At 43.2% G+C, this 26,878-nt stretch overlaps 1 protein-coding gene across 2 annotated transcripts in view; it reads left to right on the top strand.

Moving 5' to 3' along the window:
* The window catches only part of BRF1 (BRF1 RNA polymerase III transcription initiation factor subunit), a 286,967-nt gene that overhangs the window by 203,370 nt on the left and 56,719 nt on the right, over positions 1-26,878 (top strand). For both annotated transcript variants that reach the window (XM_066608177.1, XM_066608176.1), the window contains exons 13-15: positions 4,557-4,638; positions 4,755-4,810; positions 15,153-15,403. In XM_066608177.1, coding sequence (XP_066464274.1) covers positions 4,557-4,638; positions 4,755-4,810; positions 15,153-15,403 — 389 coding nt within the window. The remainder of the gene's footprint in view (positions 1-4,556; positions 4,639-4,754; positions 4,811-15,152; positions 15,404-26,878) is intronic.

The following is a 26,878-nucleotide window of genomic DNA, read 5'->3' as shown; positions in this document are numbered from 1 at the left end:
CTAAAATAAAAAATCTAAATTTTTTTCAATCTCTTCTCGATTTTTATTCTTGATTTTTATTTTTTTAAACAGGATAGAAAAAACTCTAAGGCACATTTTTATTTACATAAGGGAATTGCATACACAGCAATTCCTTATTATTCGAATTGTCAAAATTGAATGGGACTATTTTGATAATTTGCTGTACAAGTGATTCCCTTGTGTAAAGCAATGGGGTACAAACTTTACTTATATACACATGAAGAATGGAGTTCAACTACTCCCTCATCACAGTCCCTTACATACTGGCCCGACTAGTTATCACAGCTCCTATATGCTGCTCCCAGACATCACAGCCCCCATATACTGACCTCCATAGGTATCACAGCCCCCATATACTGACCTCTGCAGGTATCAAGTTTCCATATACTGACCTCCACAAGTTTCACAGCGCCCATATACTGACTTCTCCTGTTATCACAGCCCCCATATGCTGACTCCTAGTCTTCAGAGCCCCCATATGCTGCCCCCCCCAGTTATCAGAGCCCTCATATACTGCCCCCAGTCATCAGAGCCCTCATATACTGCCCCCAGTCATCAGAGCCCTCATATACTGCCCCCAGTCATCAGAGCCCTCATATACTGCCCCCAGTCATCAGAGCCCTCATATACTGCCCCCAGTCATCAGAGCCCTCATATACTGCCCCCAGTCATCAGAGCCCTCATATACTGCCCCCAGTCATCAGAGCCCTCATATACTGCCCCAGTCATCAGAGCCCTCATATACTGCCCCCAGTCATCAGAGCCCTCATATACTGCCCCCAGTCATCAGAGCCCTCATATACTGCCCCCAGTCATCAGAGCCCTCATATACTGCCCCCAGTCATCAGAGCCCTCATATACTGCCCCCAGTCATCAGAGCCCCCATATACTGCCCCCCAGTCATCAGAGCCCCCATATACTGCCCCCCAGTCATCAGAGCCCCCATATACTGTCCCCCCAGTCATCAGAGCCCCCATATACTGTCCCCCCAGTCATCAGAGCCCCCATATACTGTCCCCCCAGTCATCAGAGCCCCCATATACTGTCCCCCCAGTCATCAGAGCCCCCATATACTGTCCCCCCAGTCATCAGAGCCCCCATATACTGTCCCCCCAGTCATCAGAGCCCCCATATACTGTCCCCCCAGTCATCAGAGCCCCCATATACTGTCCCCCCAGTCATCAGAGCCCCCATATACTGTCCCCCGCAGTCATCAGAGCCCCCATATACTGCCCCCCCCAGTCATCAGAGTCCCCATATGCCTTCTTCCATACTCCTTAGCCACATAGCCTTCTCCTCTGCAGAACTGTTCTGTACAGGATGCTGAGTGGGGGGACAGTGCAGGAATTAAGCATAGCACTGGAGGCGGGTGGGCTGCAATGATCCTGGCCCGCTTAGCCTCCATTCACTTGAACGACTATCTCTTCTTAGTAAGCACGAGCAATAGCCGGTTGGCAGTGCAAGTGACTGCTGTCGGGCACATATTGGCGCATGTTGAGGGGCCTTAAGTAGATTTGTGTATTGTTCCATCTGTGGGCAGATTAAGGCCTTAGCAGGCCAATCTGACACTAAACAGCAGCATAGCAGGCTTGTTTTACCATGAAGCATTCCCTACAAGTAGATAATTGCAAACATTGCCAGGAAGGGGACCAGGGCATCATGACAGCCGCATCATTTAAATGAATAGAGCTCAATGTTTCAGGTTAGGTTCTTGTAATCAGGATTGCCCAAAGCTGCAGTGGGGATGGTCATTGGCTTGAATAAGTAGACATTGTGGACTTTAACCCCTTAGTGACGGAGCTTTTTTGCTTTTTTCCATTTTTGTTTTTTCCTACTCCCTTTTAAAAAATCGTAGCTCCTTAATTTATCCATCGACGTCGCTGTATGAGGGCTTGTTTTTTGCGGGATGAGTTGTATTTTTCATTGGCACTATTTATTGTACCATATAATTTACTGAAAAACTTTTAAAAAATTCTTAGCGGAGAGAAATGGAAAAAAACCCGGCATTCCACCATCTTTCGGTGCGTCCTGTTTCTACAGCACACAAATTGCAACAAAAACGACCTGATATTTTTATTCTATGGGTCAGTACGATTGCTACGATACCAAACTTGTATAGTATTTTTTTTGCTGTAGTACTTTAATTTTTTTTTTTTTAATATTTAATTTTTTTCAATTATTTTCTGCGGTCATTTTGTGCGCGCAATACCTTTTTTTATTTTTTCGTCGACGTAGTTGAGCAAGGGCTCATTTTTTGCGGGATGTCCTGAAGTTTCCGATAGTATCAATTTGGAATACATACGACTTTTTGATCGCTTTTTATTGCGTTTTTTCTGGGAGACAGGGTAACTAAAAAAGTGTATTTCTGGCGTTCTTTATTTTTATTTCAGACGACGTTCACCGTGCGGGAAAAATAATGCACTATTTGATAGATCGGACTTTTACGGACGCGGCAATACCAAATACATATTTTTATTTTATGATTTTGATTTTTTAATAATGGATATGGCAAAAGGGGGGTGATTTAAACTTTTATAACTTTTTTTTTTTTTAACAATTAAAAAAACTTTATTGATTATTTTTTTTACATTACTTTGAAGTCCCACTGGGGGACTTTAACATGCGATGGTTTGATCGCTCCTGCAGTATGACGTAATGCTATAGCATTACGTCATACTGCTTTTTTACAGGCAGTCTTTCAAGCCACCCTGTGTGGATGGCTTGATAGGCAGTCTGCTAAGGCAGCCCTGAGGCCATTCATTAGGCCCCCGGCTGCCATGACACCTGCACGGATTCCCCGATCTCACCGCGGGGGAGCCGTGCGGGACCCCCTGAACAGCATTGGGGGAATTTAAATGCCGCTGTCAGAATTGACAGCGGCATTTAAAGGGTTAATAGCCGCGATCAGCCGAACGGCCGAGCGCAGCTATTGCCCGCTGGTGTCAGCTGTAATAAACAGCTGATGCCCGTGCTGTATAAAGGCATATAGCGGCGCTACCTCCCTCCATACACGTTCTGCAGCAGCAGGACGTAGTTTTACGATAGGGCTGTCACTAAGGGGTTAACAGGAGTTCCCATATATTAAACAGGCCTGTCAGCTCTCCTGACTGCTCTGTTTTAGTCAATACTTAACTTCCCCATGAAATAACATTTTTGGATCAGCTTTTCTGTTATGTCTGTATTGAGCTGTTACTCTGTTATTCCTCCTGGAATGTATGAATAAATTGACAACTGGGTGTTAACATTTCCTTTGTTAATAGGGTGTGTCTGTAGACAGTCTGATGTTGTCAACTCTGATTGGACAGTGTCCAAGGGGGGGATTTATTAACCCTTTTTTTTTTGTGTGTAAAAAAAAAGTTGCTGATTTAGGCGCAAGCTCTGCGCCACTTTCCCAAAAAGGGGGCATAGCTTATCGGAAGGGGGTTGTGGCAGCCCCTTACCAACACATTTATGTATAATGTACTCCAGAAACTGTCATAAATTATAACAGAAATCTATGCCAGGTCCCAGGCGCACGGAGGAGCCGAGATGCATTTAATATACGAAGAGATGTGTGTCTCCTCATACATTAGGTGCGCTGTGCGCCTGCAGAAATTATTCTGATTGGTGTTAGAAACGTCGGTCTTAATAAATTTTCCCCTAAGGGCTCATGTCCACGGGAAAAATAAGAATTAAAATCCGCAGCGGATTTTAACTCTTCTCCCGCGCGCGGATCCGCACCCCATAGGGATGCATTGACCACCCGCGGGTAGATAAATACCCGCGGATCGTCAATAAAAGTGATTTTAAAAAAAATGGAGCATGAAAAAATCTGGACCATGCTCCATTTTCATGCGGGTCTCCCGCGGGGACGGCTCCCGCGGGCTTCTATTGAAGCCTATGGAAGCCGTCCGGATCCGCGGGACACAAAAATCATATTTTACTTACACGCTCCAGTTCTTCTCTTCGGCGCCGCGCCATCTTCTCTCAGTCGCGGCCGGATCATTTTTGCTTCCGCCCGGCGCATGCGCGGGGCACATCACCGACGTCATCATGCACATCCGCCGAGCCGAAGAATGAAGATCCGGCCGCGACGAGAGAAGATGACGCCGCAGCGAAGAGAAGAAACGGAGCGGGTGGGAGGTAAGTTTATTCTCATTTATTGTTATTTTCAGCGCTCATGTCCGCGGGGCAGGAGGGACCCGCTGCAGATTCTACATGTAGAATCCGTAGTGGGCCCGATTTTCCCCGTGGACATGAGGCCTAAGTGTGTAGGTACATGGCTCATTGACAGCGAGCTGAGATCTCAGGTCTTTCCTAAATAAACATACCCGAGTAGGGTATATGGAGAGCTACTTGCACCGGCCACTTGTGATGGTCAATATTGGTGAAATATTGGCATTTTACATCTGACCTAGCTGATTATATGAAGCAATTTCACCACTATGCTGCCTTGAACTTTACCCATTTACCCGTTGCCCATTTACATGGCACGTCCTATTGTCCAACCCTCACTTTAGCACTTTCCCGACGGTTTTCCCTCTTCTTCTCCTCAGTATATTCTAAACGAAAGAGAAGCAGAAATAAAGAAAGAGCTGTGGATGCGAGAGAATGCGGACTACCTGCGGGAACAAAAGGGTAAGCTCTGGGACTTCCTATTCATATGTTGTAACATCTCGATGTGTCAATGCAAGCGACAGGATGCAGAAAACATCATTCATGTTTTGTTAACATCTCGCATCTCCGTCTTTCAGAAAAGGAAGAGAGAATTGCAAAAGAAAAGGAGCTGGGTATTTATAAGGAGCAGAAGGTAACCCCTCGTGTATTCACCCGTATGAGAAGAACTGTCATAAGAATGCAGGATCATGTAGAATACAATTGCTCTTCCAGTCTCCTTCTGTGATTTGCCATTTGCTTATCTGTATTGATTTAGATAGTTGAGACTATAACTATCTAATTGTATTATAAAGCAGACTGCAAAGCGCCCAGACTAAGACTTAAAGGGGTTATCCGGGGACATACTTTTTTTTCTTCAAGAACTTGCTCAGCCTGCTGTAGTAAAATAGCAGAAGACATATTCACCTTCCATGGTCCCCTGTCACTACCTTTTCGCTAGCACCTGGTCCCCACTGGTCTTCACAGGGAATGACGTCCCTGATAAGAGCCATGTGACCGCTGCAGCCAATCACTGGCTCCCTTCAGTCGGTGAATAGCTAGTATTGTGTCACCAGCACTCCCTACCCGGAAGTGAAAGATCAGTGTGGATCAAGTAGCTGTTCTAGAAGTCCTCAGAGGGGCAGTATCCTCTTATCGCTAGGATATGGAAGTTTTTACCTGCATGGTGATGCTACGCCGCTCATTGTACAGGGAACTGCTACACCACTCCATTCAAGTACATACAGCCAGCTACAGTTTACTGCACAGCCGGGAGCGCCACTGTGCAGGGGGAAAAACATAACGGGGCCACTTCATTCTCACGATTGATGGGGGTCCCAGAGGTTGAAACCCCAATGATTAATAAAGTTATGGCATATCCTAGCGATATATACCATCACTCTATCAGTTGGAATACCCCTTTAAATCAGTTGTCCCATTAGGACATTCTCTGTCCATTTGATATATTCAGGCATGAAGACAATATAGAAGGGAGGTTCCTGCCCAAAATAAGAGCTTCTGCAGAGCGCTGCTCCACAGCGGGATGTCTCTGCTTGACCTTATAGTACGTGATCATACATTCATTTCAATGGACATCATGTAATGCCATGTTATTCTTGTAGCAGCCAATGCAGAAAAAATATAGGACTACCATATATGACTACCCGCAGCTTTCCCTGGCACTAGGATAATTAGCAGCCAGCGGGTACTAATTTAAAGAGACGGTCCAGTTTTGCAACCAAATTTAATTTTATCGTTCTAATGTACGAAAACTGAAGCCATTTTGAAAATCTTTTTTTTTTTTTTTTTAAATATATCGTTATGTGTTGACAGCTCCCATGCAGAGCTATGTGTCCATGGTAATGGACAACAAAAACAATTCTGTAGTCTAGTCCTGCTGTAATATGCTCTCCCATCTATCCAATAATTCTTACGGAGGGTACCTCTGTATGGGCAGATACTCGCCCGAAGAATCGCTCAAATGACCATATGAATGATGAACTGGCAGCATAGACGGATGTATGAAGGTATAAAATCGTTTTATTACCCCATTACAAATGAATGCGACGTTTCGGCACTCTTGTGCCTTCCTCAAATGAGGGATTTCATGCAACAGCTCACGGAATGACTGCTGAGCAGCGATTTACTCGGTGTAAACAGGAGGGGCTCAATCTATGAGAGACTTCTGTTTACTGTGAATGGAGGAGGACAAGCAGGAAGAGATCTCCAGCCCGCTCCGCCTCCATTCACTTGAACGACTATCGCTCCTGTAAGCACAGGAGTGACACTTGTGACAGTAGTACCGTGTAGAGGTACCCTAACTTCTATTCCAAACATTAACAAGAAATTGGAGATGGATGGAAGGCAATTAAGTGAATCTAACAATCAGCTGAGGTTTAAAGAAACTGGTGTAGATGGCAAAAAAAGAGAGATTACTAAGAAATAGGTGACTGATCTTACATGACCAGAGACCTCTCTAACTAAAAAGCAAAGTGATGCCTGCATATTTTATGTCTTTTTGTGTTATTTCCTATGACCATCCTATAATCTGACACCTACCAGCAATGCTGGATTGCAGGAATTGTACAATGGGATAGTTGCTGCAGTTTTCTTATATTTTATATATAGTATCCGAAAACAAGGTGCACTCCATATTATTTGTGTAATGACCTAATGGGCATTCTCCCCATAGAAACTGCAATCTAGCAATGTTTTCCATAAAGGAAATCAAAAGTGGTGTGTTACCATATCAGATTCATCTGCTTCAAAGCCATAAGCCCCCTAGAATTTCCCTTTCTTGCTGACGGCTTAGTTCCTCTGCCTGGCTTTGAAGATCATGGATTGGAATGACTGACCTAAAGGACATAGAGACTTCAAAGAGAGAAGAGGTCAGGATACTTAGAGAGGAATAGAGGCAATAATGGAAACTAATGAAGTGATGTGAGGTCACTGGACTTCAGGCCCTTGGACACGACACAACTTAGTCTTCATTACTACTTTTGCTGCAGGCTATTTATCTTTTCAGACAATATAATGTATTAATGTATGGACCCTACTATGAATTACAGTGTAGGATTTTGCTCCCACCCATTACTGAGAAGAGGAATCTTGCAAATAACAGCGAGGTGGAAATATTATTTATGTTGAGGTCAACCTTCAAAACCAATTTCCTTTTGTTGTTCCGATGTCTCTAAAATGAAACAACTTTTCAGATATCAAAATTTCCAATTATTTTATGTTTACAGCTCTTATAGATAGCTATGTGTCTCCATGGTAACAGACTACAAGCTGTGTAGTCCAGTTTTGTAGATAAAGAAGGTGATTTGTGTTTTGGAATGACCAAGTCAGAGTCCTGACCATAACCCTATTGAAGTGCTGTGGCATGACTTGAGGGCTTTGCATGCAAGGCATCCCAGATATATCTATGAACGGAAACACATTTGCAGGGAAGAATGGTCCAAAATTCTTCCACTAAAGTTAAAGGCGTTTTCCGTGGAAATACTATTGATGACCTATCGTTAGAATAGGTCATCAATAGTTGATTGGTCGGAATCTGCCGATCCTGTCCCCGACCAATCAGCTGTGCGGGTTCATGTTGTCAGTGCTGCACATACACAAAGGTCTGAGTGGAAGCCTCCGCGGCAACCTTTGTATAGTGACCTCGCTTGTAACTGCAGGCACGGCTCTCATTGATTTCAACAAGAGCCGTGCCTGCAGTTGCAAGCGACGGCCACTACACATGGGGTTCACTTACTTTTTTTTTCAAATGTATTGAGGCAGATTTATCACTAAGGGCTTAACAAGAGCCATTATTCTCTGACCCAAACCACATATCACAGTCATTATTGTACTGCCCTTTATGATGGGACGCTCACAGTTCTACTGAGGGAGTTAATGTGATGTAAGCTTTCCCATGGACAAGTACATTTACCCTACTCATTGTAATAAGCTGCTGTAAACGGCACAGGGAAGATTTATATTCATCCACAAGCCATTTGTGTATTCATTCTGTCTGTATTCTTCGTCTGCTCTCTTTCCCGTACAGCTCCATTACAGCACCTCATTCTGGATGGTAAAGTCTTTGGCCTCAGATTAATTTTGCTGGGCTGAAATAATTGCAATAAAGCAATGTGAAGGCTAAATAACAGTAATAATTGTAAAGCTGAAGCCGCAGGATGGGTGGCTGGAGCACTGATATGTTTATTATTACATTCTCTGCCAGATACCGGGCCGTCTAGACACTTGGATATCATTAGGTAATGCAGCCATAACTAAGTCTGCTACCGTTGTGTTTTCTGAGCCCACGGGTATGTTCACACAGCAGATTCCATTGCAGAATCCACCTGCGGAACTGTGGCAAAAAGCCGTGGCTATTCTACTGCAGATCCGAAAGCTGATTTGCCCCGTCAATGATCAAAATCTGCATGTGGAATTTCTGACGTTTTTATTTGGATCTGCAAATAGAAGTGACATGTTACGTTTTTACCACAGATTCTTGCCGCAGTTTTACAGGTGGAGTTTGCGTGGATAATTTCATGACAATCCGCTGTGTGAACATAGCCAGACTATTTAAACGTCTTGAGTTTGAAACTAACTAGAACTCGGATGTAACTCGGACTCATTAAAGGCAATGGGGCTTATTTACTACTACTGTCTAAAAGTTAGTCTAAAATGCACCAGATTTATCATAGTAGCTTTGCTGAAGATAAATCTTTTGAATTTTAAGACTGCTTAAGGCCCATTTATACGCAACGATTATCGCTCAAATTTCTTTCAAACAATGGCAAAAGAGTGATCATCGTTGGGTGTAAATGCTGCCATTGTTTGCTCTTTGGCTGAACAATTATTTTAAGGTGAGCTTAAAATCCATTGTTCAGCCTGAGAAAAGAGAACAGGGACCGCATGCTGTATTCTGCATGGGAGTTGGAGATTACATTCTATTCTGCCAACAGCCCATGAGAGAACAGTGGAGCAGTGCGCAGAGCTCAGACCACATACCACATGCTGTGCTCTGAAAAAATGCTTCTGGCAGTCCTTTTACAAGCAAATGAAGTTAATCAAGTGATATTGGGCATTAATGTCCATTAACACTTTATTCAAAATCGTTTGAAAGATTGTCTTTGTGTGTAAATGGGCCATTAGTCAAGGAAAGTCTACCTTTTAGTTGCCTTAGTTGGCTCCAAAAATTCACGTTAATTTTTTTTCCCCATTTTTCACTGATCAATGGTCCAGCAAATTTTTTCTGTGATGCGAGAGTGAGTCAAAACACTGAATTGTGAAACCGATGATTTTCAATGGATTCATTACGATTTGCGATGTTTTCACTCATACAGTATGTAGTGAAGAAAAATCGCAGCATGTTCTATCTTTCTGCAGTTTTATCTCCCATGCTTCCCTATGGAGCCTCCTTTTTATCGCAATTTTCGTGCAATGTGTTTTTAACATTAGAAACTCCTATTGTCTATCACACGAAAAAAAACGTGAGAAAATCGCAAGTGGCAGTGATGTATTTGCAAGAAAAGGCATCACTGACGCTCAGATCTCATGAGCAAAATTGCGATTACCAGTGTGAAGGAGCCCAGAAATTGAAGAACGTCAAGTGTAAAATGCGCACACACTTGCAGTGAAATCGGTCCGCTTTTCACTGAACAAAATCACACTCTCGCGTGTCAGTAAAGGTGCGTTTACACGGGTGCCAGATGCCCTACTTGTTGTCCCAGCGATGATCGTTCCTATGCTTTAACACAGGAACAGTTATCTCTAGTGAGTGGAGGTGGAGCTGGCTGGGGATCGTTTGTCAATCAATGTAAGGCTGGGTTCATGCGGGGCAGATTTGCCGCAGAAACTCTGTGCAGAATTTCCGTCCTTGGATTAGCCAGCCATGCGGACGAGATCTCATCCACATGGGGCGGCGAATCTGTCGCAGCAAAGCCGGCACTGCGGCGTGGATTCCCAGGATGCAGCATGTCTGTTCTTTTTATTTTTTCTTCTGCGACTGTGCTCTCCTCTGGGAGAGCTGGCCACAACAGAAAAGCATGCGGCGACAGTGCTCCAAAACCCGTGGCTAAGTGCAGCAGGTTTTGAAGCTGCACTTTCCCGAAAGAAATTTTCGCTGCATCAAAACCCTGAGATTTCCGCCAAGAATACGACCTGTGTGGCCCCAGCCTAAATGCATGCACTGACTGAAAAGTAATCTTCCAGTTCGGGCATCTGAACGATTATTGGCTCATGTAAAAGTACCATAAAGCCTTCTTGTGATCTCTCCTTCATGGCTCTTTACATTACCAAATACAGATATCGCCAAGAGCCGTGTGGGAAACTCAGCTCTGCTGTATCCCAAAGTGCTGTGTGCAAATCATATAGGAAAGGCAAAATGACCAAGTCGACTCTACTACACCGGCACACAACATCATTACATTCAGAAAATATCCAAAACGTCTAAAATAAATGTTCCCAATACTTTGACTTATGTCTTGGTTGAAATACTGTAGAATCACAGTATGAACCTGCTGATGTGGGGACCCAGGGCTTCACATCGGCCTTGTAGACGGCCCAGACATGGCTTACTAATTCATCTATGGTAAAATAAGGTATCGGCCCTGCTGTATGTTGCTGCCTTGTTTTCATGCAGTGACATTTTTAATCTGTCTGATCCCTGGGGTTTCGTGACATTTTTAGCTGCTCTAAAGGTGCTATAAAATGATGGTTATAAAATGTGACATTTCTCTTGGACTCCAGTTGAAACAGCGTCTGCAGCGAAACGGGGTCAAAGCAATATTGTTCTTCTATTCTGCAGCCGGCCCAATCAAGATCATATTGTTTACTGCGTTTTATTGATCTATTGGCGTTCCATGCTGAAGAATCTGTCCCAATATAGCCATCTGTCACAAATGTACAGTAAAAGTAATGGAGGTACACAAAATGTGCGCACACCAATCAGCCATAACCCGATGGATGAGCGAAGAACATTGATTATCTTGGGACACTGGCACCTATCAAGGCATGCGATACATTGGGCTGATGCTGATATGTTAGGCTTGTCCGTTTTTCTTGCTTCTAAGGGTACTTCTATTGCATGGACTAATCAACCACAAAACCTGTATGTCCTGCATGTTGATTTTGATGCAGACATGATGTGGATTTCATCCTTTGCAAATTTCACAATTTGCAAATTGTGAAGTTCGTAACAAAGATATGTAAAAGGTGGATTCTGTGGCGGAGTTCCTAAGTGGCGTACAATTATGCCACATGTCCACCCTATGGACCGGAGTGATGGCTAGATGACTGTATCAGAATATGTCCAAAACGGCAGGTCTTGTTGGGTGTTCCCATAATGTAGTAGTTATTACTAGAGTTGAGCGAACATGCTCGTCCAAGCTTGACGCTCGTTCAAGTATTAGCATACTCGATGGTGTTCGTTACTCAAGCGCGTACCACGCATGTTCAACCCCTCCCCGTTTTGACCCCTCCCCGCATTACCACTACCCGTTCACAGCAGTATGTGGCTGGCTGGGAGAGAGGGGGAAAAAAAGCTCGGCACCTGGCGGGTGGATTGCAAAAATGCTTGGGTCTCCCATTGACTTCAAGGGGGTTTGTTACTCGAATAGAGCTCTCGAATATTACGAAAGGCTCGACTCGAATAACGAGCACCTGAGCATTTTGGTGCTCACTCATCTCTAGTTACTACCTAATAAAAGTGGTATGAGGAAGAACAACCCGTGAACAAGCTGCAGCATCATGGGCATGCAAGGCTCAATGATGCTCATGGGGAGCAAAGGCTAGCATAGTGAGTCTGGTCTAATCCCATAGAAGGGCTTTGGGAACACAAATTACTGATGGCTGTGACACATATCCAAACACAGAGTGCATAGCTGAAGACTGCAACACTCATACTGACCCCTGAACACTACCGCTACGCCTCCATTCACTGAGCGATGATTGCTCCTGTGTAAAAGCACAGGAACAACCATTGCTGGTCAGACCTGCTCCCACAATTGTGAGAATCCCGACTGGACCATGGAGCAATGGAAGAAGGTGGCTTGGTGTCATGAATCTCTTCTCTGTCCACGTCAAATCTAAAGACAATGGCCTGTTTACTGTGAATGGAAGTAGGCGGCTGGCTTCTTTGGCCGCTTCGCCTCCATTCACTGAGTGATGATTGCTCCTGTGTAAAAGCACAGTAACGATCCTGGCCGGTCCAACCTATCTGCGCCTTACAGGTCGTCCCGTGTACAGGCACCCTAACTTAACGTTTCTGGTCATTTTCTTCCTTTACCTATTCAATTGAATGTAGTCTATTGTTAGCAGCTACTTCGGACTGGGGCAAGGCTCAGTGTAATGTTCCTTTATTAGCAGTAGGAGGTCCCAAACATGCCTGTACGTCCCAAAAATTCAGTACTTTATCCCACATATCTGTGATGACCTGCAGATACTGTTATATTTGTGTGGGATATGATTTTATGGGAAACCTGTCACCATCTTTGGGGTTATCATGCAGATTCTTTCTAAAGATGCAAAACTTTCTGGGATCAGCTAGAAATAGTAGTATGAACTTATTGGAGATGAGTCCGGGACTAGTCTCCAGCGGTGTATGAAGCCAAGGACCGCACCCCATAACTGGCAGGTCTGCTGATGAATTGGCACAGAGTGATGTCGCCTCAGGACAGGCTTGGATTTTGTAATGTAAGATAAGTTTATAAACTTTTCTTAGGCCCTTTGTCAGTCAGAAATATTTAGAAGGAACACCTCACAGACAACTGCAGTACTTGACAGTCAAGTTATTACAGAGACTTCATGTTCTGCTGATTTGTCCGCTGTGGATTTATCAGTGCTGCCGTATACAGAGCATGTTAAATTGGCTAATATATTAAAGCCATCTGTAGCATAAATGACTTTTTCAGTCACAGGGCAAATGTGATTGATTTGTTGCTCCAGACTCATGCCAAGTGATGAAGCACCTGTGGTCCAGTGACTCTTGATGCTGGGGAAGCAGATTGGAAGGGGTACGGCTGTACACTGCTACTAATGATGGAGTGCTTGCATCTGTTGTGTGGTCCTGGACATCCTTCTTCTAAGATTTGGTTGTCATCTAGGCTCTGTCCACATCTTGGCTTCTGTAGATAGAACCACAAAAGCTCCTGACAGGTCCTATTAACTAATGATGAGACCCATAAGGGTTCCTTAAATGTTAACAGTAACAGTGGTGCTGCAGACTGCACTGTTCTCGTTGTCAAACACCAACATCTGTAACAGAGGGGAGAATGAATATGCGTGTGCAGCACACTTACTATATTTCTATTGTGTAGTCGAACTTCTAGTAGTCTGCGGGACTATAAATCTAACCAATATTTGTAAGATTTTGAGCACCCCAATTGGATTGATCATAGACCATTCAGACCAGAAGTGAGTATAAGACATTGAGACATGCACTACCCTACCAAAAGTAATTGGACACCTGAGCAAGAATCAGTAGTAATACTTGTATACATCTGTTAATACTTAGTGGGGCTCTTTTTGGCCCTGACATTGGATATTCTCCATGACATACTTTCTACTAATATCTGATACACTTTAGCTGCTATTCCTCTCCATTCATGCTGCAAACATTGACAAGTTTTCTCAAAGAAGATGGACACTGTTTATATTTCCTGACCACATATTTAAATTTGTCTGAAAGATGTTCAGTAGGATTTAGGTCAAGACTCTGTGCAGTCAGGTCCAATCGTGGAGCGTCGTCATTGGACAGTTGGGCAATGGAAGAATGTTCGAGTGATGAATCGCGCTACGCCATCCTCAGATCAGATGGATGTACCTCGCTTGTGGAGGACTCCTAAGGAACGCTTTTTACCTGAGTGTGTTGTACCAACAGTTAAGTACTTCAGAGGTTCCCTTATGGTCTGCGGATGTTTTACCTGATATGGTCTTGGTCAGCTGGTTGTAGTGGTAAGAACCATGAACACAGAGGTGTACCTTGGCATTCTGTACAATAATGTGCTATAAACAATGTAGCAGTACTCTGGGAATGGTCAGCAATATCTCCAACAAGGCAATGCTCTTTGTCACAAATCCAACACCGTTTTCGGATATGGATGTTCCACAATTGGACTGGCTGCACAGAGTCCTGACCCGAACCCTGCTCAACATCTTTGGGATGAACTGGAACATCTGACCAGGAAATAGGAACAGCGTCTATCTTCTCTGAAAGAACTTGCCAGACGTTTACAGGATGATTGGAGGGAAATACCAGATGAGGTGTATCAGATGTTAGTAGAAAATATACCAAGGAGAGTATCTGATGTTATTAGGGCCAAATGAGACCCCAATAAGTATTAACATATGGCAATAAGTACTACTTTTGATTCTTGCTCGTGTGTCCAATTAGCGCCCTTTAACACTGAACAATTATCATTCAGATTCTCGTTGGATCGCAGGAATCTGAACAGTCGTTCAGTATAAATGCCTGCATGATCTGAGGGACGATTGATATTTTTTTTGATTATTGTTCATCATTTGCATCGTGCAGGCATAAAATCCAACCACAATCCGCCCGTGTAAAGTGGCAGTCATTCATCTGTGAATGAAAGCGGGTGGGTCTGAACGATCTCCACCTCCATTAAAGCACAGGAGTGATCATCTCTGGGATGTCTGTCAGCGTTCTGTGCCCCACAGTCATCCCCTGTAAAAGTGCCCCTGCTTTTGGTAGGATACTGCGCTAGGAGTGACCATCGTATCAAGTATCTCACTGATGACAATAGTTTATTCTCTGATCTCGTGATTGGTGAACCAGAAAGTTCCTTGTTTTATGACAGTAGACGCATATTAGTATCAGTGATGAGTAAATGTGCTTGCAATTTAGATTGTCAGAAAGACTTGGCTACCCAAATGTCATAAAGGCCTGTGAAACCGGGCCACACATGGCTAATGTACGAGAGACTTAATGTATGTAGCATTAACAATGTTATATGTGTTTCAAAGTTGATATTTTTTTCCTTTTATAGCCAAAAAGGTCTTCCAAACGCCGAGCCCCCATTCAAGCCAGCACAGCTGGAGAAGCCATTGAGAAGATGCTGGAGCAGAAGAAAATCTCCAGTAAAATTAATTACGATGTTCTGAGGGACCTCAATAGCAAGGGAGGTAGCACCCCCAAACATGAGAAAACTGAGGAAACCATCACTGAAAGCAAAGTGACCCGCAGGAAAACCTCTTGCAACAGGAGTCTGACCAGTACCATCAACAGTACTAACAAAAGGTATTTCTGCTTGATGCCCACGATACATGGGTACTGTATAGTAGAGAAGCACTGTGTAGTAGAGGGGTGCCGGTATAGTAGAGTGTGTGTGTGTGTGTGGGGGGGGGGGGGGGGGGGGGGGGTGCTGGTATAGTAGATCCCTGCATGAGGAGGCTTTATGTTCTTCCAGTTTTGTGATTTTTCTTTTATAATCTCAGGCAAAAACAAAGTGAAGTGGTGTTTCTAGATGAGCAGACAACCCTGCACACATGTCTTCTGTCACGTGGAAGCACCTTATCCCCTCGCAGTGTCTGTGCTATCTTCCTTTTCAGATCTGCTTGCCTTCCACTTCATTGATATGACACATAACATGCTGCAGTGTTATCATGCTGAACTGCATGAAAGAGCGATCTTTCCTACTGGAAATGACAGGCAGAGATGTCTAGTGATGTAGAAATGCCCTGCGCTGCAGATGCCAGGCTCTTCACAGTACCTTCATTTCATTCATCATGGAGTAGCATTGTAGAGGGCCAGCAGCGGCATACTGCAAGAATGTAGAAGATTGCTCATGTATTCAATTGCATCTACACATCACCGATAACCTTCATAATCTATGTATAGTGTACTACTTGGCTTCAGCCTATTGCAGGATACTGCTGCGCCCATGGTGTACCCAGGGTACTGCTAGAGCCTTCCCTGCCTGCTACTCTGGAGACTCCTTCCATTGACTGAACATTGCTAAAACATTTCAAAGTATTTTGCAGCAAAACGGTTAAAGAGCTGATTTTCCCAACTTTGCCAGATTTACCACTCCTCAAAAGAAATATGTACGAGTACTTGAAAATACCAGTTAAAATTGCAACATGTCTGACTCTCCTTGAAGGATGGATGGAAGTGTCTTCAGCCCCTATAAGTAGCATATGGTTACGTAGATCTTTAGATTTTGTAATTGCTTCTAAGATTTTATATTGGGTATATGAATGGGCTTGGGGTATGTTCACACCACAGAATCCACACCCAAATTTTCGCATGGAAAAAAAACTGATGTCACTTTTGAAGGCCTCATGTCACTGGGCGGGTGGGATTCCGCCGCGGGATCCGACCCTGTACTCCGCCAAGGACAGTGCTTACCTGTCCGGGTCTTCACTGCGGATGTGTGCAAAAGCGCCGGCTGATGCACATGTGCAGTACAGAATTCAATTGCAGACAGGCAGCGGATCGGACGTCTTCCATTGACTTCCCGTGGACATTGGACCTTAAGCAGATCTTGTGTCAGGAACTTCGCACACGCCATCTACTCGTTAAAAAGGGCTAAATTCTTGCGCAAATCTGCGAGTCTACATATGGGTTCCTGCTGTGGCTTTTAGGAGCAGAATCCGCATCAGATTCCAACGTGAACATATCCTGAAGATGCATTCACACGGTCACAGCCCACTTTTTTCTGTTGAAGGGGTGAAGTCTGCTGCTGACCCTCATCAAAATTCACACCAAATGGATTTTTGTGATGATAAATCCACATCAGATCGGGCACACGTGAACATACCCTAACAATAGTTGCAGATTTATATAAATGGCAGATTGCTTATATAATGCTATTAATTGACAGTTGCATTCCTTGAGTTCCGGCTCCCTGTCTATCCCATTTTCAGACTACCATGAACAGTTTGCAGACTGAAGATCTCATGAGAAACCTTGTAAGGTTTGAGTTTTCCTGGCAGCCAACACTGAATTGTGTGACTCTTCCCACACAATTACCTTTATTACATTATATTAGGAATTCGCACTTCAGCAACAGTGAGATTCCACATTCACAACCAGTTCCTTAAAATGGTACCAAGGCAGCTAAAATTAGGCTTTGTTCACATTTGGGTCGCTCATAATAGTTGCCATGACGCTGTTCCTGACACGTCATGTCATTCACTTATAATAGAATCTGTTGAGGATTTCGATAAGCTTTCTATTTGATGGCAAGAATAGCTCTGAATGCCGCACTGTTGTTGCCATCAGAAGTGACAGAAACCTTGGAAAACCCAGACACCGATTTAATCATTGCCTTAGATGTTTTTTTTTTTTGTCTGCAGTTCCTATACAGATGCATGTGTTTCCATGGTTACAGACTACAAACAAACCTTATGTAGTCTGATCCTACCATCTGCCTCCTGATCGTTACTACCATACATTTGGTAGGTGGTTGTTCTCTTTCATCTATATACAAGCACAGGCTTTGTTTCTTTTAGTGGATTGCATAAAACCGGAGTTTGGAGGCAGGTGCGAAATTCCTGCAAAACCATATATTTTTCAATGCTCTGGTACCAAGCCAGGCTGGAAAGGGTTAACAAATTCCGGGCATCGCTAATTTCATCATCTGCCTTAAGAATAGAGTCCCACATGAGAGAAGGCCTACTTGATATTTCCTTTTATCTAGCTGTCAGACTTGTTTTGTCCGTTTCAGATCTATCACAGCGCTGAGGGAAATGAAATCCCTCTCTAGTATAGCGAACTGCCTGAGACTCTGCTGTGTTTTCCTAGAGGCAGTGGGGGTCATAGAAAGTTAATTTGATTTATCATAAAACTGCACTGCAGTCGGCAGAACACTGGGGGGCTGGCGGTGCCGTCAGGAAGCGCCTCTGTCTTACTGGATGATTTACGGAGAATTCTCACATCCTGATAGGATTCCTTCTCTTTTTTTTCTGCCTACTTAGCCATTGTCAAGTTTTATAAAGTTAATCGCACATTTTTTTCCTTGAAGATAAGATTAGTGTCACACCGGCTCAGAATCTATACCAATAATCCGTGCACATGAACCGCTCTAGCCGTCTTATGTAGATGGTCAATTTAACCCTTTAACGAAGGCCGGGCTTTCTTATGCCTTCCTCCCTCTGTATCAGTCTGTAACTCATTAGTCCCTTTTGCAGTATGTAATATATTGAAACCCCTGTTTTCTTCCGAACTTGACCCCTTCCCAGCAGGCATACATCTACATATGGCGTTGGTTTGGGAGACAAGTTTGCTACATACACGGCAGGTGGCAGCCATCTTTGATATCAGACACCCACCCGGGTGGGTCGGAAATAACGTTGATCGCGGTTGTTAACCCTTTAATTGCTGACAGCGACAAATGCATCCCACCCCACTATGGGATCTCAAGGTGCAGTCTGTGTGTCATGGCAGCCTAAGACCTTCTGAAGAGTGCCAGGGCTGCCATAAGTGAGTGCGTATTAGGACACGTTTGTGGCTTGTCTTAATAGGATGCCGGTCAGAACGCAGTATAATGCAATACCATAGTATTGCATTGTACTATATAAGCAATTAGACCGTTGCAAGTTCAAGTTCTCTATGGGGACTAAAAAGAAATGTAAAAGGAAGTAAAAAATTGTATTAATTATTGCAAAAAGTAGTAAAAAAAAAAAACACACTTTGCCCAGTCATCTCGTAAAAAAAAAATTGCTATCAGGTGCATCCATAAAAGTCCTATTTAGTAAAATATCACATTATTAATTCTGCACTGTGAATGCTGTCAGAACAAAACAATACGCAATGCTAGAATTGGGTTTTTCCTAGGGAAAATTTAATAAAAAGTAATAGAAAATGATAGGTAAAAGGTTACGTCCCCTGGTGCCAGCATCGAGTCATGACTGACTCCTAGGGTGACGTTTTCTTGACAGACTGTTTTTGCAGGGTGGTTTGCCACTGCCTTCCCTAGTCATCTTTACTCTCCACCCTCCCACCCCTCTCTCAGAAGGATGGAAGGGTGAGTCGACCTTGAGCCGGCTACCTGAACCAAGCAGGGATTGAATTTGCAACCTTCAGGTCGTGAGTGAGAGCTTAGGACTGCATTCTGCGCCACACGAGGCTCGTATGTGATATATACCCCAAAAATGGTATCCATTAAAACTACAAGAGCCCTCACACAACTCCAGCGATAGGGAAAATAAAAAGTTGTAGGAGTCAAAATATGGCAACAGAAAACAATTTCTTTTAAAGTTATTTAATTTTTTTTAAGGAGTATTCCGTAAAAAAAACTGTCCATTTGATCTCGCCGTTCTCATACTGACTGACAGAATAAAGATAATACGTCAATTTTAATGTACCCTGAACGTCGTAAAAGGAACCCCTCAACAAAATGGCAAATTCCCATTTATCAGAAGTTCAACAATGTCTTACAATACATAATATGGTAAGGTAAATGATCACCTGTAGCGATTTCATAGGAAAAATAATAAAGTTATGCTTTTTCAAAAGTGGGGTGGAAAAAATTGAAAAGAAAAGAAAATGGCTGCAGTGGGAGGGAATGAAACGAACAAAAAAAAATGAGTGTGATGAAGGGTTTTTTTCTTGTAGTCTAACCTATGGTGATCTGAGGATTAGGTTGCCTGCTGGTCACATGTCATACAGATGGAGGGAATCACATAGCCTAGACACCAGTCTGTATGCTATCCCATCTACATGCACACTGCATTCCCCATTCTCATCTGTGAGAAGAGACGAGAATAGGACATGGCACGATGATTTTCACACAAACCATCGGTGCATGTGAATAGCCTCAGCAGCTGTAATGTGACTGTATGCTGTCCGCGGAATACACAGACCGCGCACAGCACGAAATTACTTCCATGTGCCTCTGGCCGTAGGGGGCCAGCAGCATGTGAAGGAAGCCTCCAAAACGGACAGTTCCTATTTCAAAAGAAGGGCTGTCTGTAGACTCACATGCTGCCTAGAATGGCTTTCATTAATCAGTTAATGTTTGTTTTTAATTGTACGCACCTTCCTTATTCAATCGTTAATCTTCAATGGGGATTCAGACTTAATTTTTGTATAGATTTTTATTATAAAGAGGGAAACCGATTCTGGTATTCGTGCTTCATCTCAAGTTTATGAAGAATGCTTGTCCTATCCATCAACTTGCAAAAACACATCGGCTCTAGAGCTCTGTCCAGCAGTGTGATTGTCAGCCATTCATGACGTCAGGAGGCCATTGTATCCAAATTACTGTCCTCACTGCCAGCAATGTCACCATAATTGTCCCAGGAGGGAACCTGTGGCACATCTTCTTGTGAATGTCTGTGGTGGTCAAAAACTGATCATTTGGAGAAATGGCTTTCTTACCATTTGCTGAACCGGGGTCACTTAACCCATTCATTTTCATGGGGAAGGGTGGATTATTATACTGAACTTCAGTTTTTAATTCATTAATTACCATACAGTTCAATGTAATGGTCTTGTTTCTTTGTGTCTACAATGTTATACGTCTGAAGGGGTGTAGCAATGTGGGGGTTCACAGACAGCAATTGTACCTGGGCCTTTCCCCATAAGAATATTCTCATTCCTACCTTCCTTTTTTCCCTTTCCTCATTACTTTCTTTCTTGCCTTCCCTTCCTTTTACCCTTTTCTTCCTTTTTTTTTTTTTACCCTTTTCTTCCTGTTTTTTTTTTTTTACCCTTTTCCTTTTTTTTACCCATTTCTTTAGGCCCCATCCAACCAGCTGATCATATTAAATTAAAAAAAAAAAATTGGTATACTCACTTCACCTATACCCTGCTGTGGATGTACCGACATTTCCATGGTCTCACATCAATCTCTATGTACTAGCCTGCAGCGATGAGACCACGTTCTGTTGACACGTAAAGCTTGTTTCACACGGGCAACAGCGATATCACTGCTACGAAATTGCTGCTATGTGCACAGTTATTTTTTTTGGGGGGGGGGGGGGAAATGTAGGAACACATCGCTGCTACTTGCAATTTTATAGCGAGAAAGTCAATAGGACTTTCTAATGTTAAAATCGCATCGCACAAAAATCACGTGAAGTTCATGTGATGCGATAAGCAGGCTCCATAGGGAAACGGGCTACAAAACATGGCAAATCTCAGCTGTATAAAGCATGCCGTGACTTTGTAGTCTCACAATGTCACAGGCTACAGTACATCGCTCATGTGAAAGAACCCACTGGAAGGCATGGGCTTCACATACAGGTGTTTTGTAGCGATGTTGCAGCGCTACAAAATCATGCAATTTTGTAACCCGTGTGAAAGCAGCCTTAATGCTGCATTGGTCACATATGTCAGCATGCCATTGCTGGAGATTAGTATACAGAGACCACTGGGGGCTCAGGCAAGTGTCTCTATGGGAGCTGCAAGTGATTATTAGGCCTCCTTCACACGGGTGGAGAAGTCGCACGATTTTGTCGCATTGCTACAATGCTACAAATTGTATGTATGAGAAGCCCATGCTTTCCGATTGGTTCCTTCACACATGCAATGTTTTGTAGCATGCAAGAACCCGCCACAAAGACCTTTTGGGTCCGGTGATATGCCTGCGACACATGAGGTTCTGTAGCCCATGTTTCCCTATGGAGCCTTCCTCCCTGTTGCATCACATCACACGAATACGCGATTTTCGTGCGGTGCGATGCAACTTTGACAGTAGCAAAGCCTACTGTCAAAGCTATAATCTAAGCCCTAGCTGCAGAAAAAAAAATCAAAACAAACACATACATCACCTTAAAAGCGCTTGCCGCCGCAGCTTCTCCCTGGGTCTCGGCACTGCTTCTCTTCATCTTATGTCCAGGGATTGAAAAATCCCCGCCTCCTGGAAGCGCTAGCTGTGATTGGCTGATGCTTAGCCAATCACAGCCAGTGCTCGATGAATGGCAGTGATTGAACCAATCACAGACATTCATTGAGCACTGGCTGTGATTGGCTAAGCGTCAGCCAATCACAGCCAGCGCTTCCAGCAGCTGGGGATTTTTCAATCCCCGGCCAGAAGATGATCAGTGCCAGGTCCCAGGGAGAAGCTGCAGCGACGCCCCAGATAGCGTGGGAGAGGTGATGTATACTTTTTACTTTTTTTTTTTCTTTCTTCAGTTACAGCTTATTTTCGGGATAGTAGCTTATATTATATATAGATTAGGGCTTACATTTCAATGCGCAACTTTGTAGCATCACATGTGACTTTGTAGTGCTTCAAAATCGTGGTTTTGCCGTGAGAAGGCGCAGCAATATCGCACGGTGCGATTTTCTCGCGGCAATGCCGTGTCGCTCGTGTAAAGGAAGCCATAAAGGGAGTGTGTTGCTTTTTGTCCTACATGAACAGCTGTTTAAATCCACAGAGGCAAATCTGCAATAAAATATGTAAAATCTGCACTATTTCTTATGGAATTGTCTTGTGGATTAGCCATGGAAATTTTCCACAGCAAATCCTTTACATGTGAACTTACCCTGACGCCGACGGGTGTAAATGCTTTGAAGTGCTAAGTATGCCAAAGAATTATGTAAACAGTCAAATGATTGCGGTAGCAAAAAAGCTAGTGGTGCTGAAAAAAGGCTTCTGTTTTTTTTAAATGATCCTGGGATGAAGCTGTGCGTTGCAGTCTTCAAACTGCACTGTCTTCCTAAGTGTACTGTGTCTTTAAGTGTGTGATTTGGGATTAGTGGCATTAATGAGTGCATCTCTGCCTATTTTATTTCCATTTGTTTGTGTTTTATATCAAGGCATAGTAATCTTTTTGGAAAGAAGGTTTCTACACCAACATACCGTGTTTCCCCAAAAATAAGACACCCCCTGAAACTTGCAGAAGTCCCAAATATAAGGCACCCCTCAATAGTAAGGCATAGTAAAGTGTGCAGGCAAGTCAAGAGGCCTGTCCCCTGCTGCCATCCCCGTTGTCTCCTACCTCCAGATGTATAGGTAGATCTGCAGACAGTCTGCTTTTATCCTGTCCCTGCTGTGCTGTACGAGTGTGCTGTTGTGAGCTCCCCTTGCTGGCTGGAAAAGTCCATACTATACGTTCTGTTCCTGCTGTACATGTGTGCTGTGATGAGCTCCCCCTGGTGGCCGGAAGCTGCAATACCATCCCTGCTTACAAGTGGTACAGGAACTTCTGTCTGCAGACAGGTACGTTACTTGACAGCCCTTATTTTTTATGGCTCTGTGTGTGAGTCAGGCAACCTGTAGGTGATTCTTAAGGCTGGGTTCTCACAGAGCGTATTTCCAGCGGAAATCTCGCAGTTTGGCCACAGCGATAAACAGCAAGATTTACGCCTAATCCCTCAATTGGCGAGCGCTGCTTCAAAACCCACAGCACTCAGCCGCTTGTTTTGAAGCGACCTGGCTGCACGCTTTTCCGTTTCTGTGGCCGGTGAACTGCACCACAACACCGGCTTCTTCCAGCTTTACCGTGACAGATTTGCTGTCCCATGTGGACGAGATTTCTGAGAAATTTCATCCACAAAGCTGGCCAATTGAGGGATTAGCGGCCACAGACGGATTTGCTGCGGCGAAATAAGACACCCCCTGAAAATAAGACGTAGCGCATATTTGGGAGCAAAAATTAATATAAGACGTGTCTTATTTTCGGGGAAACAGGGTAGAAGGGGTTTCTTTACTGTAAGAGCAGTGAGACTATGGAACTCTCTGCCTGAGGACGTGGTGATGGTGAATGTGACAGAAGAGTTTGAGGGGCCTGGAAACCTTTCTTAAGCGTTCTAATATTATATGTTATAATCGCTAATGACTTCAGAAAGGTTTTTGAACCAGGGATTATACTGATTGCCAAACTTTGAGTAGAGAAGGAATTTTTTCCCTTGAATGGGGAGAATTGGTTTTTTACCCCATTGGTGTTTTTGCCTTCCTCTTGATCAACATTGGAGGAGAAATGGGCAGAAATGGATGGACATGTCTCTTTTCAGCCTAACAATGATGTTATTCAATATATAGAATACATTTAAAATAAGCACCTTTTGTAACATTACAGATTTGTTTTATTTAGTAAAAACAGTAAATTATGGAACTATGACAGATTTATTTTATTATCCCCACACCCCCAAAAAAGTAATGAAAGTAAATTTAATTAATTTTATATGTTCCCCACAATAGTACTAATAAAAACTACAACTCAGCCCACGAAAAATAAGCCCTTCGTTCTCATCGACGGGAGAATAAATATGTGATCGCTCTCGGAATGCAACGACGCAATTTTTTTTTTCCATAAAACGTACTTTTATTGTGCTCAAGTAGTAAAATATGTAATAAAGTATGCATATTTGGTATCACTGTAATGGAAATGACATGTAGAATGAAGTTATCTTATTTATACCACAGAATGAAAACCATAGGAATAAAAAGGCAAAAAAACAATAGTGAATGGACTTTTTTCAATTTTTTTGTGTTAAAAATTAATAAAACCTTGAGAAAAAAAAACATGTCCTTGTAAGGCAATATCGACAAAAAACGAATGCTCTTGGAGTGCTGCAGTATAAAGCTTCCTGCATGGTGGCCCCTAGAAACCCCAGTCCAACACTGATCTCATATCAATCTGTGCACCCATCTCTTCAATCCCTCATCTAACGACCTCCTATCTCACGCGCTCATCTTCCTTCTAGTCATGGACCGCATTAGTGAAGTTGCTTACTGCAGTAGTAACCTATGACCCTGTATCTTGGGTTTGCAGATCTCTTTACACAGCATGGTTTCCAGGTTGTCTTGCAAGCAGCCATATTATGTATAAGGTTAGTGAAGTCCAATGACAAAATACCAAATTTCATATTTTAGTTGAAAGCTGTAATGAAATCGGGCTCATGCGCTGCCCCCAGCAGAAGTCAATTGGTTATCTTGGCATGCTTGTGTACAGTAATTGAAGTTCCGGACATACTTCCAGGCCCCCAGATGTGATAATAAACATCATTTCTCTTCTACACCCCCTGTGGTCAGTAAGGCTGGTTCTTCAAATTGATTTATATAAAGCATGTGTCTGACTGCGCTGAATGAAAGGAGTGGATTAATTGAATGTTTACTCTTGTCATCATCACATTTTCTATTATGCTGCAAGAAAGTGGACGCTCATCTAATAATATAAAGTTTTAAAGAGATCCCCTCCGCTATCCTGGCATGTCTAATTGGCAAATACTTGTGTGCACTATAAAATAGTAATCCATGGGGCACCTTTTATTAGAATTATACATTGTATTGTTCCTTTGTTGTTCCTCCTGGAAATATGTGGAAGCAGTGAATTGACAACTGAGCCATACCATTCTCCTTGTAAGTGGTATGTGTATAGTAGAGTTAAGTATAGTAGATTAGGATTTTGTAGACTGTCATATACCACTGACCAGTAGCACAGTGACTACAGTATATTTGCATCTGCCTGCAAAGTCTGCTAATAGACATGATTTTGGTAATTTTCTATTTGGGCAACTGCTATCTAAGGGTCCATTCACACAGGCATATTTTCTGTCCGTATTCAGTCCATATTTTTTACTAACAGAATACGGACCCATGATTTGGATTGGCGTATACAGATGTATTTTCTATGCAGACCAATGTACTCTATATATCCTTTAAGTGAGGGTGTAGCTAATAGTGGCGGAGATGTAACCCTGCTCATTCTTCACTATCTAAGCGAAAAAGCTAATATTTTAAAAGTTCTTTGGCTTCTGTGCACCCTTGTAATAATGTTGGTTGCCCAAGAATTCTAAAATAAGTAAATAAAGCAACTTTTTGAAACCTTTTTGATTCAAATTATCGTTTCTGTATATACAGCTCCTATGAAGACCTGTGTGCCTTTTTTCTACAGAAACCAAACAATCTGTGTTTAGTCTGATTCCACAGTCGTGCATTACTCCTGTGCCTCTCACTGGGATCTGCAGACAGTGCAGGTTAGTATTGTGCATAGCATTTTGCACAGCTGCATTCTCTCACAAAAATTGCAGCTTACACAGTCATTCCAGCGAGAGAGGAGATACAGGCACACGGGATAGAACTTTAAGAGAAGGGAGTGGAAAAGATATTCTAGAATGACATTGAGCTCTGAACCTGCAGGTCCACAAGCAGGTATATCAGATTAAGCATGTAATCCAGAAAATGAATTAATATCATGGTGCGACTGGAATTTCTCCAGGTACTAAGAACAGTGTAAGGGTGGTTTCATGGAGGTTCCAACGCAGATTTGAAACCACCCTAAGATCCCCAATATTCTGTATTAGGCGTGTAATTGCCAGTAATGTATAAATGATTGCATTAGTTTCCTTTTTCAGCAGTTTTATTTAACTTTTTAAGGTCGTGCTTGAAGCTGCAGCTGCTTTTCTCAGCCCTTGGGAGGGTCAGCATGTTTGTCTTTCTGTGCATAGTTTTTGAGCTGTTATGCAACACTATGCTTGCTCTTTGACTGCAAAGCTGGAGTAGGAAGATAATTCAATATGTATCTTCTATGCGATTGAGGTACTGCCTGGGGGAGGCATATAGGAGAAGCAGATCTTATAGCGGGCACTTCACTCCTGGTGAATCATGAATGGTTGGTGCAGAATGATTGACAAGGGAGCAGAAGGGGTGTGTGCATACACACAGGGTGATGCAAAATCAACCACCCAGTATATCTTGTGAGCGAAAAAACCCACTTAGATGGGTTGGGGAAAGTTTTTGGCGCTATGGTGGCACCTCATGGCCATCTTGTTGGTAGCCATCTTGGATTCAGCCCAAGAAACTTCAATGAAAAGGGGGAT

The sequence above is a fragment of the Eleutherodactylus coqui genome, chromosome 6 (genome assembly GCF_035609145.1).
Source record: "Eleutherodactylus coqui strain aEleCoq1 chromosome 6, aEleCoq1.hap1, whole genome shotgun sequence".
NCBI lineage: Eukaryota > Metazoa > Chordata > Amphibia > Anura > Eleutherodactylidae > Eleutherodactylus > Eleutherodactylus coqui.
This window is presented reverse-complemented; position numbering and strand designations above follow the sequence as displayed.